The sequence below is a fragment of the Rana temporaria genome, chromosome 4 (assembly GCF_905171775.1).
Source record: "Rana temporaria chromosome 4, aRanTem1.1, whole genome shotgun sequence".
Classification (NCBI taxonomy): domain Eukaryota; kingdom Metazoa; phylum Chordata; class Amphibia; order Anura; family Ranidae; genus Rana; species Rana temporaria.
The window spans coordinates 168,529,075-168,547,248 of NC_053492.1; the positions used below are offsets into that span (position 1 = coordinate 168,529,075).

At 42.8% G+C, this 18,174-nt stretch overlaps 1 protein-coding gene across 1 annotated transcript in view; it reads left to right on the forward strand.

Moving 5' to 3' along the window:
- Window positions 1–311: 311 nt before the first annotated feature.
- Window positions 312–18,174, forward strand: part of SAMD7 (sterile alpha motif domain containing 7) — a 67,424-nt gene continuing 49,561 nt past the window's right edge. The window contains exon 1 of the mRNA XM_040347717.1: window positions 312–410. Coding sequence (XP_040203651.1) covers window positions 312–410 — 99 coding nt within the window. The remainder of the gene's footprint in view (window positions 411–18,174) is intronic.

The following is an 18,174-nucleotide window of genomic DNA, read 5'->3' on the forward strand; positions in this document are numbered from 1 at the left end:
ATCTCTTGCAGATGGTGGCCAAATGGTCATAGGTTGCCGAAGGGTCGCCCGGTTGGTGACCACCAAGAATCCCAAAACTCCATCACCTGAGATGGGGAGAGGATAGATTCCCTGTGGTCTATGGGGAGTTGTCTGGGAGGCATGCTCGCTCGCCGGGCGAGGGGGGAACGAGCCATTAATAGTAGGTCGTTCGAATAGATAATCAACCTTACCCCTCTGTTCCGCAGAGTACCGCCACCGGGTTCAAGAAATTGGTGAGGTTTCCCAAGTTACCTCTGGGCGATAACTGCCACCCTTTCCTGGCCAGGAAGATGTTGCTGAGGAATCGAGGGAGGGAGCGGGTCCGCCTCTACTATCGCTTGCTTGATCCAAAGGTCCTGCAATTCGTTGTTTATCAGGGCGGTGTTCAGGTTTGAAAACCGAGTGGGAAGAGGGACCAGGTCCGTGTCTGGCACTATAACTCTGATAGACAGTTACTGTACTGTGTTAGACTTATTAATGATGTTTGGGCTTTATCCCGGCTGGAATAGAGTCCTACCATCTAGAAATACGTGTAATCAGCGTGATCCCGAATAACATGCCCTCGGTGGTCGGTCCGGGGTCTGATTCGGTTAGGTGGGGCAGCTGCTGATCAAGTCTCATTAAGATTGATCGGCGGTGTCCTGTCGGGCACGTAGTGTTCGCGCCTCCTAGGAGGCAACTGCCCGTTGGGCCCAGCCCCTAAGTTGGGATAGATCAATCGGTTGTTCAGCGGTGGTAGCCTGCTCACTAAGGCGTAGGATGTTGGTGATAGGTCCAAAAGATCTAAGACCCTGGCCTGTATGGTCCGAAGGACCTTTCTATTCCCTTCTGGGGATACTTCCCGTGTTTGGTGAGATACCTCCAGAGTATGAGGTCCACCCCGGGAGTGTGTACAATCTCATATGGCCATGGAAGGGGGTATTACGCCCTCAATTTGTTGCGGTGGGCTTTACCGACCGGTTTCTGGGTCCAGTATAGATATATGTTGGGCCACCTCGGGTAGAGGTTCCCAGTCACCAGAGTGTGGATGGCAAATCGCCCCCGAATCGACAATGGCTCTCCACGAGAGTCCAATAATGTGTCAGCCTGGGATACAGGGTTGGCGTTGTCATAAAGCGCCATGTGCCCACTGCCCTAACAATCATCATCATCCTCAGACTCAAAGGTGTTAGCCGCCTCAGACTTCGCGGGTGACTCTGGAAGAGTCCACGAATGGGTCTGGCTTAGTCCGTCTAACGGATTGTTGCCTCTGCATGCGCATCTCCCCGAGGCTTGGGGGTCGATAGGAGTCTGGGAGGGCAGTGGGTCGGCAGTCCTGGGAGGGTACTGCCTGGAGCATGTTATTTACTTCCCCTGCCGGGGAGTCAGGGCCACAGACGTGGCGGTGTTTTGGGGCACCTCACCCTTCTTAGGGGCGGTAGACCGTTGTCGGCTGGTCCGGACATAGGGGTTGCAGGCGGGTTGGCATAACCGACGCCATGGCCGCTGGACGGATCTACCGAACAATTTTGAACCCCTGCAGCCTTGTCGAGACTGGGTCTACTAGGACTGTGTCCACCACTTCAGGGACACAAGCAGGATAATGTCCTGTCGTCAGTTATAGGAGAGGGTCTGCGAACAGCACAGTAACAGCATAGTACAGGAACAATGCTGTGGTTAATTTACGTATATGTATAATCTAATATATTTATATATTTTTTATAATTTATATATTTATTTGTATAATCTATTTAACTATTTGTATAATTTATTTATACATTAATTTATTTATATATTCAAATAATTTATTTATATATATTTATATATTATGTATAATTTATGTATTTATTTGTTAATCTATTTAATTATTTGTATAATTTATTTATATATTATTTTATTTATATATTCTAATAATTTATTTATATATTTGTAATGTATTTATATATATTTGTACAATTAATTTATATATATATATATATATTTGTAATTTATTTAAATTTATATATTATTTATTTGAAGCTAGATTCCAGGGGAATAAATTCCCAGAAACGAGAACCGACGATTAGGAGTGACAGGAGTAGGTGAGGGAAGATTGCCTATCACAAATGAAGAGGACGTAGTCTCGCGAGACTACGGCCTCAACGTGATTTGAGTAGATCACCGAGATCTACACAGAGAGCTCCGACCCATACAGCCGCACGCTCACACTGGCGTAGCGGCGATGGGGAGCGACATCCTAGCTCATGGGAGCGTAATCTTGCGAGATTACGTCTCCCGAGCTGGGATAGGCTGACGCGGGGCCTTCAGGACACGCCCGCACCAATCGCGCCGCCGAAGCGTGCGGCAATAGCGCGATTGGTGGAGACAGGCCCGCACTGCCACGCCCCCCTCAGAGACGAGACGTTCTGAGGAGAGGGCGCGCGGCGTACGGAGAACCAGACGGAAGGTAGGAAAAAGGCGCCAAGATGGTACACTGGCGCCGTCCTACCTTCAGTCAAAAACTGGGTAGAAAGTGTCAGAGCGCACCGGATGGGGTGCGCAACGGCCGGAGGCCGTGAATAGAGTGCCCCAGGCACAGGGGGCAAACAAATGCAACGAAGCAGCGTTTTAGTGCCCTAAACAAGCGCATAATTAAGCACAATAACTGTACGAAAATGTACACATTAGTGGGGGGGACTGCGTCCCCCCCAAAGGATAGACAATAAATGATATATATATATCAGTAAATAAAATTAAAACAACCATTAAAATAAATCAACATAAAATTAATATTAAAATAAAATAAATAAAGGCGCACCGCAGATAGTGAAATACTATCCACGATGCCACAGATATCGATATTATAAAAGTAAGATATTACCAGCATGAAGAATAAACGATATTATAAAAGTAAGATATTATGAAAGAACAAACAATATCACATAGAAATACTTATCTCTGCCATGAGCAGAAAGAAAGAGGAAGGTTCTAAGGGGGCAGCCCCTTATATACCGGCTGTCCTGCCTCATGATTGGCAGACCCAGCCTGAGGGCTGCTGGGTATTGTAGTTTTTCTTTTTCTTCAGTTAAAACGTTTTTTGTACTTGAAATCACTGAAAAAGTTGTATTTCTGCTATGGGCATTATTAAAGAAAGATAATGCATAAGATATGAGCCTCCTGTCTGATATATAATTTAAAATACACCTATGATAAAAAATATAGACCCTTCATTTCTTTAAAAGTGGGGAAATCTGCAGGGGATCAAATAATATTTTTTCCCACTGTAGTACCACAAATATTCATGTTTGCAAGAATTTATGGACATTTGAAACTTTTGTGTTAATATTTTAATTTCTTCAAATTGAGTTACTATTATAATACAGGATTTATATAGCACCAAGAGTTTGCATAGCGCTTTACATTGAGTTGTTTGTTTACGAGATGTATTAGGGTACTAGCATATTAAATGGTTAACATATTATAAGATAGAAGTTATAATATTTGTACTGCGCGGCACCGTGACCTATCCATATATAAATTTTTGAAGTTTATTTATTTGTGGGAACACAATCGGTGTGGGCGGTAGTACTGACACTAGTCCATTATTTAGGAATACTTGAATTCAAAGTGTTTTCTTACACATTGACTCCAAGCGTATTTTATTTCCATTGATTATCATTTTTAAATTGTATTATAGCTCCACTGAAGTTTACGTGGTTTTGCCTTGTGTATATTTGGTGGTAGGTGTTTTGAGGGGCTCTTGTCCTTACTGCGCTGATGTTTCCTGTTTCATCTCAAATGTGCTCCAAATGTACTAACTTTTATATATATTTTTCTTATCATTGCTACATAAACAGCAGAAACATAAAAAACCCTGCTGCTCTGTATATCTCCCCTACTGATTTATTAACAATGTTTCATTTATTGCTTACTGCTGTAACAGATATAAACTCACACAGGAGTGACAGGTGATGTAAGAAGAAATGTTGGCTGTGTCTGCTGCCTGTCACTTTCTGTTAAGGAATAATACCAGATTTTAGCTGTGAGTGAGATCTTTGGCTTCTGGCAACAAAGGTTCGCTGAGGCTAAGTCGCTGAAAGAAGAGATTAATGTTCTCATCCCTGCCAAATACTAAACAACACGGGGTTTACAAACCGGGATCTGAAAAGACTCAGGTGTTCCCAAACTAATGCTGAACAGATGGTCTGACATATCATAGAATGCACCCATCAACCAATATATCAGAGCCGGGAATCTATAACACTGTATTCATTTGTCTAAGCATAATAGTGAAACAACTTAAAGCATAGAAAACATAGCTACAGTAATTTTAGCCTAAGCACCTTAAAATCACACCTAAGGTAGGCAGGGCTGGTGCAAGAATTTTTCACACCCTGGGCGAAACCTTATTTTGTTTCCCCCCTTGGCTCCACTCCGGACTCCACCCCTTTGCCCTGCCCATGTAAGCCCCACCTTTTTAATGAAGCGCCCATCAAATGCTGCCTCACCAGCTCCTATCAATGCAGCCTCACAAGCACCCATCAAATGAAGCCTCACCAGTCCCCATCAAATGCAGCCTCACCAGCTCCCATCAATGCTGCCTCACCAGCGCCCATCAAATGCAGCCTCACCAGTGCCCATCAAATGCAGCCTCACCAGTGCCCATCAAATGCAGCCTCACCAGCGCCCATCAATGCAGCCTCACCAGCGCCCATCAAATGCAGCCTCACCAGCACCCATCAATTGAGCCTGTGGCTACCTAGTTTGCCTAGTGGTAGCACCGGCCCTGAAGGTAGGACAAATCAGTTGTAGATATGATATGGAGCTCTGGTTCAGGCTCCTCCTCTGCCCCACCCCTCTCAATGCAATGCACCCCCCTTACTGACCTATCCAGGACCATGCATTTTACACTGAGGAGGCAAAATAGGGGGTATGGCAGGTCTCCATCTTGGCGAAGAAGTTTATTTTGCATAGAACGCACACCTATGTTCAGGGGCTCTTAAGGCACGCAAGGGGGGGGGGAGGGTTTGAATCTGATATAAAGATATGTTATTTTTTTGTTAAACTAGTACAGTAAAACCTTGGTTTGAGAGCGTTTTGCAAGACAAGCAAAATGTTTTAATAAATCTTGCCTTGATATACAAGCGATGTCTTGATATAGTAGCATCACGTCACAACTGAATATCCCTGCTCTATTTGATTTATAAGCTGACACTGCTGCTCTTACGTGGAAGAAAATACAAAGAAATAATTAAAAGCAAGAAATCCCTGGGGTTTAGAGTATTTGTTACCACAAAGTTTCATATTCCTAATATGTGTATGTTGTACCATGTACTTGTGTTAAAATGGTTGTAAACCCTGTACTATAGGGTGACCAGCCATCCCCGGTTTTTGGGGACAGTCCCTGGACTGAGGACACTGTCCCTGAGCCAAGTCTGTCGGTTTTGCCTCCAGATTGGATTTGAATTTTGCCACCCGGTTCCTCCATACCGTACATCCCTTTTCAGCCTGACTGCAGCAGCGCCCACTGTCACAGGGATCGGAGCCTTGCTTGCAGTGCAGGGTCCTGTTTTGTGGCAGAGAGCAGGCCAGCTGTAACTTTAAGGGAGGACAGATGAATCTTGGTGCTCCTTACTCCCGAACTTGACGCACGCTATGTTTCCACGTGGTGATGCTCAGTAGTAGCAGGAAAGTAGTGTGTGTCAACCACCGACCCGTCCTGATTCCAGAGGTTAGTAGTCTGCAGTTATGGCTTATGCAGTAGCAACTAAATAACATGAACTTAATGTAACAGAATACAAATAACTCTGTATAATTTGTTTTTTAAATAGCAGTGATATATTTATTAAAGTGGCGTTCCACCCATTTTTTTATATTTGTCTGTGCTGCATGCCCTAATCTCATATTGTTCAGAATGGACAATTTTTATTTATTTTGTTGCTTGTAAATACCTTTATTTTGTAGTCCTTCATTACTTCCTCCTCCTTATTAGCCTAGGCTATTAAGTCACAAGGCTTTTTGCAAGGGTTTCTGGGATAGGCATCATGTATCCCAGTAGTCCTTGTAAATAGCCTATTTGCATAGAGAAGGGGCGGCAACTTCCTCTGACACTCCCGTTGCTATGGAAACCTGACTGGAACCTATTACATCGCTTGTGCAGCACTGAGCATGTGCGAGATCTGCAAGGCTGAAATCCAGGAAGTCATACAGTCTGGCTTCATGATGCCCACATTTAAGATGGCCACGGTCTATTTCTAGATTTTAAACTAACTAAATGCTCTAACAACCTAACAAAACGGACCTTAGTTTACATACTAACTTTAGTAGACTACATTAAGCTTGTGTATTACAGGGGTATTTATATTTAAAACGTGAAATTGTGGGTGGAACTCCCCTTTAAGTTACCTAATTTACTTACATCTAGCTCCTAAACTTAGACCATCAGAGCCCAGGTATAAAGCCAGGGTTGGACAGAGAGTCATCCAATTTAGAAATCTGATTTGGAATAGGACAGCTCCTGCAGGGCCAGCCACCAGCACCACTGATTGGCTGAGGGGGTCTCAAACTGGCGGCCCTCCAGCTGTTGCAAAACTACAAGTCCCATGAGGCATTCAGTGACTCCAATTCATAAAACTGGCTTGAAAAGAAACATACCCTTTTCAACCCAGTTTTATGAAAAGGAGTCATTGGTTGGCTAAGAATGTCAGCTGACTGCTCTCAGCCAATCAGAAGTGCCGCTGGGAGATCGACACTGGAACACAGACTTTGGGGTTAAACTGTTTGAGATTGGTTTAATCCCATAAGGTAAGACAGCACTCAGTAACTGTGGGACCCCAGAAGAGGATGTTCATGGCCACTGGCCAAAACTAACTGCACAGTGGAGGTAAGTATGACATGTTTGTTTTGTTTTTTAAATAATAGCTGAACCTTTATAACCTCTTTAAGATAATCCTTTGCTGTCACTTTAAAGGCACGTCATCAACTAATTCTGTTAGGGTGGAGGTATAGATGGCTCCAATGCAGCAGGATCCTCTTCCGCTGCTAGTCCCAGCAATGGGAAGAGGGGAGCCATCTCTTGTATCATGTTTGCAGTCTCTGACCATCTCCTGTATCATGTCTTCAGTCTCTGACCATCTCCTGTATCATGTCTGCAGTCTCTGACCATCTCCTGTATCATGTCTGCAGTCTCTGACCATCTCCTGTATCATGTCTGCAGTCTCTGACCATCTCCTGTATCATGTCTGCAGTCTATAACCATCTCCTGTATCATGTCTACAGTCTCTGACCATCTCTTGTATCATGTCTACAGTCTATAACCATCTCCTGTATCATGTCTGCAGTCTCTGACCATCTCTTGTATCATGTCTACAGTCTCTGACCGTCTCCTGTACCATGTCTGCAGTCTCTGACCATCTCTTTTCTTTTATCTTGTCTGCAGTCTCTGAGGGGGAGTCTGGAGAGGAGTCAAGAGTGGGAGTGCCGCCAGGATGGGGGTCAAGGGAGGAAACAGACGTGTGTGGACTGTGGAGAGGAGACTATAGGATAAAACCAGAGCCACCAATCTGGAGCCATTTGACTGAGCCCTGCACGGTGCACCTGAGAGGAGGTCAGTGACTTTGCCGCCAGGCTAATCTGAGGGGGGGTGCTGATGTATGGGGGGAGTGAATATAATAATGTAAGGAGGCACTGATACAAAGGTTCCCCCCTATATTAGTACCCCCCCCCCACACACACACACCTTAGTTTATTCACTATGTGGAAGGTGCCCCAACATCAGAGTTCCTGGCATTCCCCTTTACATCAGAGTCCTCAGGATTCCCCCTTACAGTGCAGGGTTATGTGCTATAAATGCTGTTTTAAATTCCTCTACCAAGCCCGGAATTTCAGAGACATTATTTTTTTCACAACTGAGCATCTACATTAGAAAGTAAATACGTACTCTGTTCTATGTTTTCTGAGGCATTCACATTATTTATTGTGAAGCTGATAGAAATCAGCTTCAGTGATCAATAACTGAATCAGAAAATGCCCTTTTCTATCTATCACAGGTTTTTCATACAGTTAAGCCCTGTATACAGTGGCCAATATTGGCCAATATCAGCTGGTTTAACAGAAACCGACCGACATTAGGAACAGTACAGTAACCTGTCTGACTTCTGTCGAAGGCATATGACTGAAAAATATTTGCTGAACGGCATCAGATCAGCGATCTAAGCAAATGTCTGCAAGCGCTGGCCAGTGTTTTCTGGCTGGGCAGTCCTCCTGCCAGAACACAATAGCTCAGCGGGGAGATCGCCGTACTAATATTGTATTGTTAGTACAGCGAGCTCCTCAGTTGTTGTTTTTTTCAGCCCACTGGGTTGAATGAAAAAAAATAAATCTTAAAGTGTGTACCTAGCTTTATTTTGTGTCAGGACAGATTCACTTTGAAAGGGAATCTCACAGACAAAACAAAACATCTGTGTAAAAAAACTGCCAATGGCTGGATTATATACTAGAGCAGGGGTAGTGATGATAAATATTGGAATTAAATATGTTTTACTGCACTGCCCTGGAAGGAACATGCTGCCTGGGAATGGAAATGTCACGCAGATCCTTATTCCACCAGAAATCCAGCAGATGGCAGTATATCTCTATGTCTGAAGTTGATTTTTTAGGCCTACGTGGAATAAAAAGTAGATAAGTAGTGTGACGTCTTCGGGTCCCATTTATTTATATACAGACGTGTTAATGATAATGAAACAAACCTTTGCTAATCCAGTCAGCTATATAGGGAAAGCCTTCGTTCTATACCAAACAATGTACAAAAAAAAAAAAAACTCCTGCGCAACCAAACACCTAACCACCCTTTTATATATTACAATACTGCTGCTCACACCTTTACAATATGTCCTCCCACATGTACATAAAATAAAATTTTATATATATATATATATATATATATATATATATATATATATATATATATATATATATATATATATATATATATATATATATATATATATATATATATATATATATATATATATATATATATATATATATATCAGTGCCACGTAGTATCTATATAAAAAAAATGTGCAATATGTACTGAGACATACGATAAAAAAATTAAATTTAAAAAAAAATCTTCCATATAGATCACAACAATGACAATTTGCTATATATGTGCATAAAACAAAACACTTTTTAACTTGCGTGTCAGTGTTCATAAATCATACTGTTCATTCCACATGTGTGTACTGACATATAATCACACACATAGGCTGGACTTAATGGACTTGTGTCTTTTTTCAACCTCACCTACTATGTAACTATGTACTATTAATCCACTCGGTGCCCAACACTTTCCAATATCAGTGTCAATCCTCCACCAATATCGTCACCATGCAATCTTAGTGTCCCCTCCACCAACACTCTATCTTTTAGACCTACAGGATATTAGGTCAAATGCACCTTTCCCTTTAAGGGGTCTATATCCACATGACTGAACTCTTTTTTTACATAATATTCCTGCTGAATTTTCCATCCACATCCATCCAGGTTAATCCCACAGGTAAGTATACAGTATAAGGGATCTATTCACATTCCACAAAAACATATTCGTCTTTCAGGCAAACAGTACATCAGAAGACACCTCTAAAAGCTTCACCAAATAGTGGCCCAGATTCTCAAAGGCGTTACGACGGCGCAACACCATTTGCGCCGTCGTAACTCCTCATCTGGCCCCGGGTATCTATGCGACTGATTCTTAGAATCAGTTACGCATAGATACCCATTAGATCTGACAGGCGTAAGGCTGTTACGCTGTCAGATCTTAAAAGCAATTTTTTTTTCCGCCGCTAGATGTCGCCTCGCCGCTTTCCCTGTCTATGCAAATTAGGTAATTACGCGAGATTCCCGAACATACGCGCGGTCGAAGCTGAGAATTTACGTTGTTTCCGTAGCGTACGCGACGCGTAAGGTTGCCCCTGCTATTAGGAGGGGCAACCAATGTTAAGTATGGCCGTCGTTCCCGCGTCGAATTTAAAAAAAATTACGTTGTTTGCGTAAGACGTCCGTGAATGGCGCTGGACGCCATTTACGTAAACGTCTAAGCAAATGACGTCGGGGCAACGTCATTTAGCGCAATGCACGTCGGGTAATTTACCCGAAGGAGCATGCGCACTACGCTCGGCACGGGAGCGCGCCTAATTTAAATGGTGCCCGCCCCATTTGAATTGGGCGGGCTTGCGCCGAGCGATTTAACGATACACCGCCGCAAGTTTACAGGTAAGTGTTCTGAGAATCAGGCTGTAAACCTGCAGCGGTGTAACGTAAATCACATACGTTACGCTGCCCAGGAGCAACGTAAATGTATGAGAATCTGGGCCATTACCTCTGTTGGATCTCTGAATAGGGTATTGTCTAATGCACTTTACTCAGACTGGAAGAGATCCATTTTCTGTGTTGTACCATATTCTCTGGGCTGGGGATCCCATAGGAAGGTGGAGTGTGCTGCCGATCTTTTGTAATGTTGTACATTAGTACTAGCCCAGCACACAACAAGTCAGCTGGCTCCCAGCAGAGGCCCTACAGAATGAAATGGTAGATGTTGCAGGTTTTTATGTCACGCAGTATTTGCTCAGCGGCTTTTAAAACACACCTTTCTGATAAACATACACTTTAATAAATGAGAACACAAACACAATAAATTACCCAATTTTGTGGTATAACAGTTTTTGTTACACTGAGTAAATAGATACCTAACATGTCACACTTTAAAACTGTGTACTCTTGTGTAATGGTGCAAAACTACAGTACCTAAAATCTATAGGTAACGCTTTTAAAGATTTTACAGGTTATCAATTTAGAGTTACACAGGAGGCTTGATGCTAGAACTATTGCTCCAGTTCTGACAATCTGGACGATACCTCACATTTGTGGTGTGATCACGTTTAACACCTTTCCGCTTTGCCTATAGCAGATTGATGGCCAGGCAGGCCTTTCATCCTTCTGAGTGGACGTCCTCTCAAAAGGTGCAGCGCATCGGCGTGAAAACTGATTACTGTACTGACCCACTGCCAGTATCATTTGACTGCTGTCACCAATCACAGCAGATCACATGACAATTGTAAACAATAGATGGCTTCCTTTCTTGCCCTCCATTGTATACAATTGCGTTGTTAGCTGTGATTGGTCACAGTGATCACATGGTACAGACAGGGCCAGTCACAGTCCATCTGGGGCATTGAATTAGCTTTGACCAATCACAGCTAATCACAACAACAAAAAACGAATGAATCTGTTTATTCAGTAAAAATGGTTGCTATACCAACGAAATTCATTAATATAAGCAATCATGTGTAAAAAAATAAAAAAAATCCTGATCACTTCCCCAGAGTAGTGCAGTGTTACTATGGACAAACAAAAAAAGAACTCAGCGCTCATATGGAAAGGCACCCTGGAGGTGTACACAGACCCGGAAAGAAGGTTAGGGAAACAATTGGGATTAATAAAGTCTCTCAGTAATGCCTCGTACACACGATCGGAATTTCCGATGAAAAAAGTCAGACTGTCTTTTTCCATCGGAAATTCCGACCGTGTGTATGCCCATTTGAGTTTTTCCATCAGATATTCCGAGGAATTCCATCGGCGTTTACATAGAGAACATGTTCTCATTCCCTCCGATGGAATTCCTTAGGAATTCCAATGTGAGTTTGGTCGGGCATAAGAGAGACAATGTTCATTTATAAAAATCTTTAAAAGTCTTTAAAAAACAGGGAAATCCATGATCCAGCACTAAGGCAGCCATTGTAAAGGAGTTAGAAGCAGTCAATGCATAAAAGGAAGGAAACACAGTAAAGAGGTTACTCACAGACGGAGAGAAATATAGGAAGGGGGGACTAGGAGTTTTATACTCACAGACAGAGTATAGATACACACATAGGCCCAGATTAACAAAGCACTTACGCCAACGTATAACAAGTTACACCGACGTAAGTGCAAATGTGCGCCGTCGTATCTTTGCGCCTGACCTACAAACAGACATGCGCCTAAAACCAGGCTACACCCCGCCGACGTAGCTTTCTCATGCCGGCGTAGGGTGGGCGCACATTTAGGCTCAGCGCATGGTGCCGCTCCCATTGTTTAGCCATTCAAATATGCAAATGAGGGAAATACAGCGATTCACGAACGTGCGTGTGGCCGGCGCATGCTACGCAAGATGCACGTAAGTTTTACGTCCAGCGTAAAGTTATTCCCCATAAAGTAGGTGCAACCCGGTAACAGACATGCACAGGTCTGCACCAGGGAACACATGCTGGCGTATTGTGCGTTGGACGTGTGTCTGGCTGGGCGTACGTTATGTTCACGGCGTACACAGTGATCCGGTGTAGCTTAGGCAGTTTTGCCGGCGTGGTTGTGAGCAGGCGCATGGGGGTGCGTCCACGTCACGGCGCATGCGCAGTTCATGATACGTACCTGTCTCGTGCTCGGCCCATCATTTGCATGGGGTCACGCCTCATTTGCATGGGTTCACGCCCACTTCCACCTACGCCGACGTGCGGCTTCGAAACCCACGCCACGCTGGAGCAGCGTGGGGAGCACTGGCTTGCTGAATGCAATGCTTGCCTCTCTGCGCTGCGTTGGCGTAGCGTACAGTGTTTGCTCTACGGTGGCGTAATGTGCGCCCTGCTCTCTGTGAATCTGGGCCATAGTGTTCTCTTTCCTTTATTCAGAGTTACTATGGTAACATTGTATTGCTCTGGTCACAGTGCGTTAAAAAAAAAAAAATTGTAAAGAAAAACAAAAGAATGTAATAAAAAACATTTTTTTTTTTTTAAATATTAAAAAAAAAAATATTTTACATAATGTCACCAGTCAGTGTCCCTGATCACTACCACAACCAATATATATTAAACGCTGTACAGCACTGGTGACAGGATGTAAAAAAAAAAATCTTCATTTATCAAAACCTTGTGACAAAAAAATGACAACTTAAAAAAACTCGCCAAGCCTCTTACTAAATACATTGGACTGTCTACTTTCCAAAAAGGGGTAATTTGGGGGATATTTGCACTGTCCTGGTGTTTTCAGACCTCAAGAAGAAAAGATGGGCTTGTCAGTACATCAGAAATTATCGTTTTTTTTTTTTTTATTAATCGATTTTTAGATATACACTATGGCCCAGATTCTCAAAGGAGATACGACGGCGTATCTCCAGATACTCCGTCGGATCTCTGAGTCTGAGCGGTCGTATCTATGCACCTGACTCTTAGAATCAGTTACGCATAGATTTCTATTAGATCCGACTGGCGTAAGTCTCTTACGCCGTCGGATCTTAACTGCATATTTACGCTGGCCGCTAGGGGCGTGTACGCTGATTTACGCCTAGAAATATGTAAATCAGCTAGATACGCGAATTCACGAACGTACGCCCGGCCGACGCAGTACAGATACACTGTTTACGTTAGGCTTTTCCCAGCGTAAAGTTACCCCTGCTATATGGTGGCGTACATGAATTTTGAAAAATTTACGTTGTTTGCGTAAGTCGTCCGTGTATGGGGCTGGACGTCATTTACGTTCACGTCTAAACCAATACGTCCTTGCAGCGTACTTTGGAGCAATGCACACTGGGATATTCCACGGATTGCGCATGCGCCGTTCGTGAAAAACGTCAATCACGTCGGGTCATGGTTAATTTACATAACACACGCCCACCTCTTCACAATTTGAATTAGGCGGGCTTACGCAGGAAAGTATATGTATATGTAAAGGAACAGTGTCATTTTCTATAAAAGTTTGTAAGTGTTCATTAGACTCTCACTTGTGGCACACTCATTAAAGCATATTTTGTGGGTAGAAGGACTGAAACATATGTGTACTGTGTGTATAGAGTGAGTAAGAACAGGTGTCACAGTACTCAGCAGAAAGGTCAATGACAAATCATGTTTGCTAAATATTTCATGCCAAAGGTATTTGTAGAGTTATTGGTGTTTATTACTGCATTCTCTATAGGAGTTGTTGGGTTGTAGCATTAAAAATAGACTTCACAGATTAAACCTTGTAGCTATCTAAACACATATATACAAATTGTATTATTGAACAATACCTTCTTAGATATGTTTATGTTCTTATTGCGAAAATTCTTCCAGTGCCAGGTGGATTTCTTATCATAGCTGCTGCAATATCTTTAAACCAGAGCCATATGACCACGCCCACTTTTAGCTGATCACATCCCCTTTCCCATTTTTCCCTTTTGGCTTTGCATAGTGCAAACATTATGCCAAACTCACAGCATGCAAGACACAATAACATAGTTGCCGCCAGCCATTAAGTACAATATTTTTAGAAAATTAAACCAAACAAATACACAAAGAGCAAAGCTGAGCAAAACAAGTCAAAAATAAATGAATTCATTAAATTGAAAGAGAAAATCATACAATCTTTCCCTTCTAAAAATTGTCCCTCTTTGTCAGGTTCAGACATTGGAAAGTGTGCTGGTAGTAGCTGCAATGTCGCCAACCTACCAGATTGAAATTTACTGATATGACACCTACAATTTACTGACACAACCGCGTTTTTACTTGCTTCTCCAAAAGTTACAAAATTACAGTTTTAAGTTGCAATTTCAGTATTTAGGCCACAAACAAGTACAATCTGCAAGTAGCAATGTGATTTAAGGTTGGACCCCCTTTCACACTGGGGGCGTTTTTCAGACGCTTTAGCGCTTAAAATAGCACCTGTAAAGCACCTGAAAAATGCTTTGCAGGGAAAGAAAATCCATCACATTCCAGCTGTCAGGACAGATCTGCCTTGTTTACAGAGGGAGAGCTCCACCCATCCTCTTTCCTCGACGATCAGTGGGTGCCGGCGCACATCCATTAGCCGGAACCCACTGATCACCTTTTGCTGTGACTAATCACAGCAGAAGCGGCATGCCGGCAGCGCACGTGCACGCCCCCTACCCGTAAGTGCAGAATCACGTATATGTATGTGATTCTGTGGCCACCCTGTAGCAGTAAAGTAGTGGCAATATTTATTATGAAGCCTGTTTTAACAAAATACTACACACCTTAACCCGTTCACGCAGACCGTATGCAAATATGCATTCTCAGCTTGAAAGGGTTATATTGGGGTCATGCATGCCATACAAGGTACGAGCAGCCAGCTTACACTGACAAGTCTGCAGGAGTCCGCTTGATCTGCTGATCGTGGGTTCGATGCTTTCCAGGCTTTCATTAAAAAAAAAATATGTTACCTTTAAAAAGGTGAACTTCTCCTTTAACAATGAATGTGGTCTTGTAGCTTTTATTACAGGACACTTTGTTTTTCTAACCTTCTGTCCATGTGGGTTCTCTTTTCTAAACTGCGACAATAAGCTTAGCATCGTTTCACGCTCCACGACACTCTGAACTTTCCTACATAATGTGAACAGACAGGAAACAGTCTCTAATATCTGGGCATAATGCAAATGGAAATAAGCCAGTGTTCTGCTAACTTGTTCTGTTCTGGCACCGCTCCATCATTGCCACATGTCTGTGAATGCCAGCACATTCAAACAAGCTGCATCTTGCTTTACTAATTCTGATTTGATCTTTTTTGCTAAAGCTTAATATTTATTACAATAACTGTATATCTGTTTTTTTTAATCAGTCCAGAGCCTCGTTATTAGTACCTAGTGCATATTCTCCCTCTCCCAGTCTTGTGCTGTTGTGAATGTGTTTACAAGAGGCTAATGTCAAGGTAGATACCTATACCTTTGCCAACTGTATGTAAAATTATTAAAAGCGGTTTAATGAATTCATAACTGGATTGAACGGTGGCTTTTTATATGTGCATAAAGTAAAAGCCTAACTTCAGGTTTTGTGCTACAAAAAATAGTTAACCCAAACAATTTTCTTTACTAAGAAATGTGGTTGCTGTCAGTGCTGTATAAACTGTATGTACAGTAAAACCTTGGTTTGCGACTGTAACGGGAGGGCCCGTGGGACCCAGAGGCTCTTGCAGGGTGTGGGGTACTCCTGTTTCAGCTTCACTGATGACTCTTGTGTCTAAAGTCATCCTATGTCCACTAGGGGCATAGGATGACTGAGAAATGATATATTGGACTACATGAGATGGGGCAGTAATGTAATCCACAATATATTCAAGAATGTCTGGAAGAACTAATTACAGGTTGTTGATTCTGAACCCAACAGGTCAATAGAAGAGTGACTCATTCATGTGGAAACACAGACTGTTAAGGGGGTAATTAAGTCTGCTACTGTCATATAAACTGTCTAAAGGTCAGATGTCTGACTTATGTCTACTAATGGAATGTGTATTGTATAGCAGGTGAGAGAAGCCGGAGTCAAGATGTCTGACTTGTCAGCTGTAGTAATTAGCTCATGTTAATTATGTCAGACCTGGTGCCAGGAAGTCTGACTAAAAGATGTGTATTAGGGCTCATTGTATCATGTTGTGGGTGGAGTTCAGTCATTGTTCATTGGGGTTTCTAACTGTATATAAGAAGCCTGAGTTTCCCAATAAAGTCTATTCATTTGAACCTCAAAACAGAACTGTGTCCCGTTATTGGGGTTCGTCTGCTGAATTGTCGATAAGCTGTCATGGGTTGGTGGAATGGAATATCGTAAACAGCGTTAACCCCTGACCGTTACAGCGACCATAATTAATTCCAGAAACATGCTTGTAATCGAAAGCACTTGTATATCAAAGCATTTTTTTTACAGGGTATAAAAGAGAAGAAGGCGTCTTCAAGTGTAGCAACAAGTTGCTAAATGTTGTACCTTCATTAAATGTAACCATATTGCTACAATTAGAGGCTCCTCTCTTCTTTTTTATACTCATTTGTGACATGACACTACTCTTATATCAAGGCATCGCTTGTATATCAAGGCACAATTTATTAAAACATTTTGCTTGCCTTGCAAAACGCTCTCAAACCAAGTTACTCTCAAACCAAGGTTTTACTGTAACTATATAAAGTAGGCTCAACCTTTTTAGCTTGGATGAACCCTTGGAAAATCTCGGAGAACCCCTGGATCTAACGCTCACAGAACATTGGTGTGATCAGCAAGCTGTTGATGGCACAAGAAATATTCTTAGGAATAGCATTAAATAATAAGGGCAAATAATAAAACGTAGCTACTTATTTTTGAGTCTTGTACTTGCTGTTTTCCGCACAGATCCTCAATTCTGGGTTATACTTGAGATAAGCAGTGTACCGGGGGTGGAGCAGAATGGGATACAGGGGGTCAGGGCAGAGCACAGGGGGTTAGCAGGGCAGAGTACAGGGCACATTACATGGAAGGGCAGCAGGGTACGTTACATGGGGGGCTGCAGGGAACCTAAAAGGTTTTGCACCTTAGCACCCAAGTCTACTTACCGACTCTGAGGTTTCTCTCTGCTGAATTTTAATTTATTGTACATTACTAAGAATATATCAAGAGGAGTGAGACTAACAGAGATGATGAAATGTAATTCAGCCCAACAGTGTTAAATGTGCAGTTTTGTTCTCCTGCACAGCTGCACTGGGAATCTGTTGGAAGTCCCATTGTAGTGCGCTGTTCTCCGCTGGTCCCACCTCCCTTATTATCCTTCCCAGAAGATGTCACATATTGCAAGCACCTGGAAAGGACAGGAAGGGAGGAGGGGCTGGCAGGGAACAGTACACTACAACAGGACTTTCAGCAGATTCCAGGCGGAGCTCTGCACACAGGGAAATGTGGGGATGCCTTCTACCCATCAGCCGCCAGTGACTGACGGGAATATCATGGCAAAATCCTTGGGTACCTCTTGGAACCCTGATTTAAAGTAACACAAAACTTGGAGCTATGCTTTAAGCCAGTGTTTCTCAACTCCAGTCTTCAAGGTGCCCCAACAGGTCTTGTTTTCAGGAGTTCCCTAATTACTAAGGCAGTGAAACAAATCATATCACCTGTGCAAAATAATGTAAAGCCTCAAAACATGACCTGTTGGGGCGCCTTGAGGACTGGGAGTTGAGAAAAACTTCTTTAAACTGTAGTTGTAGTGTTGTTCGGAAATAAATATGCAGGCTGTCATTACTGACTCCCATATGCCTTGAGAAAGATGCACTCCCTCCACAATGCACTGTGTTTGTGAATGGATGGAGAAGATCCTGCTCCTCCTCCATTTATAGAAAGTGATGTATTGTGAAAGAGTAGTAATACAAGCATTGGGCTAGATTCA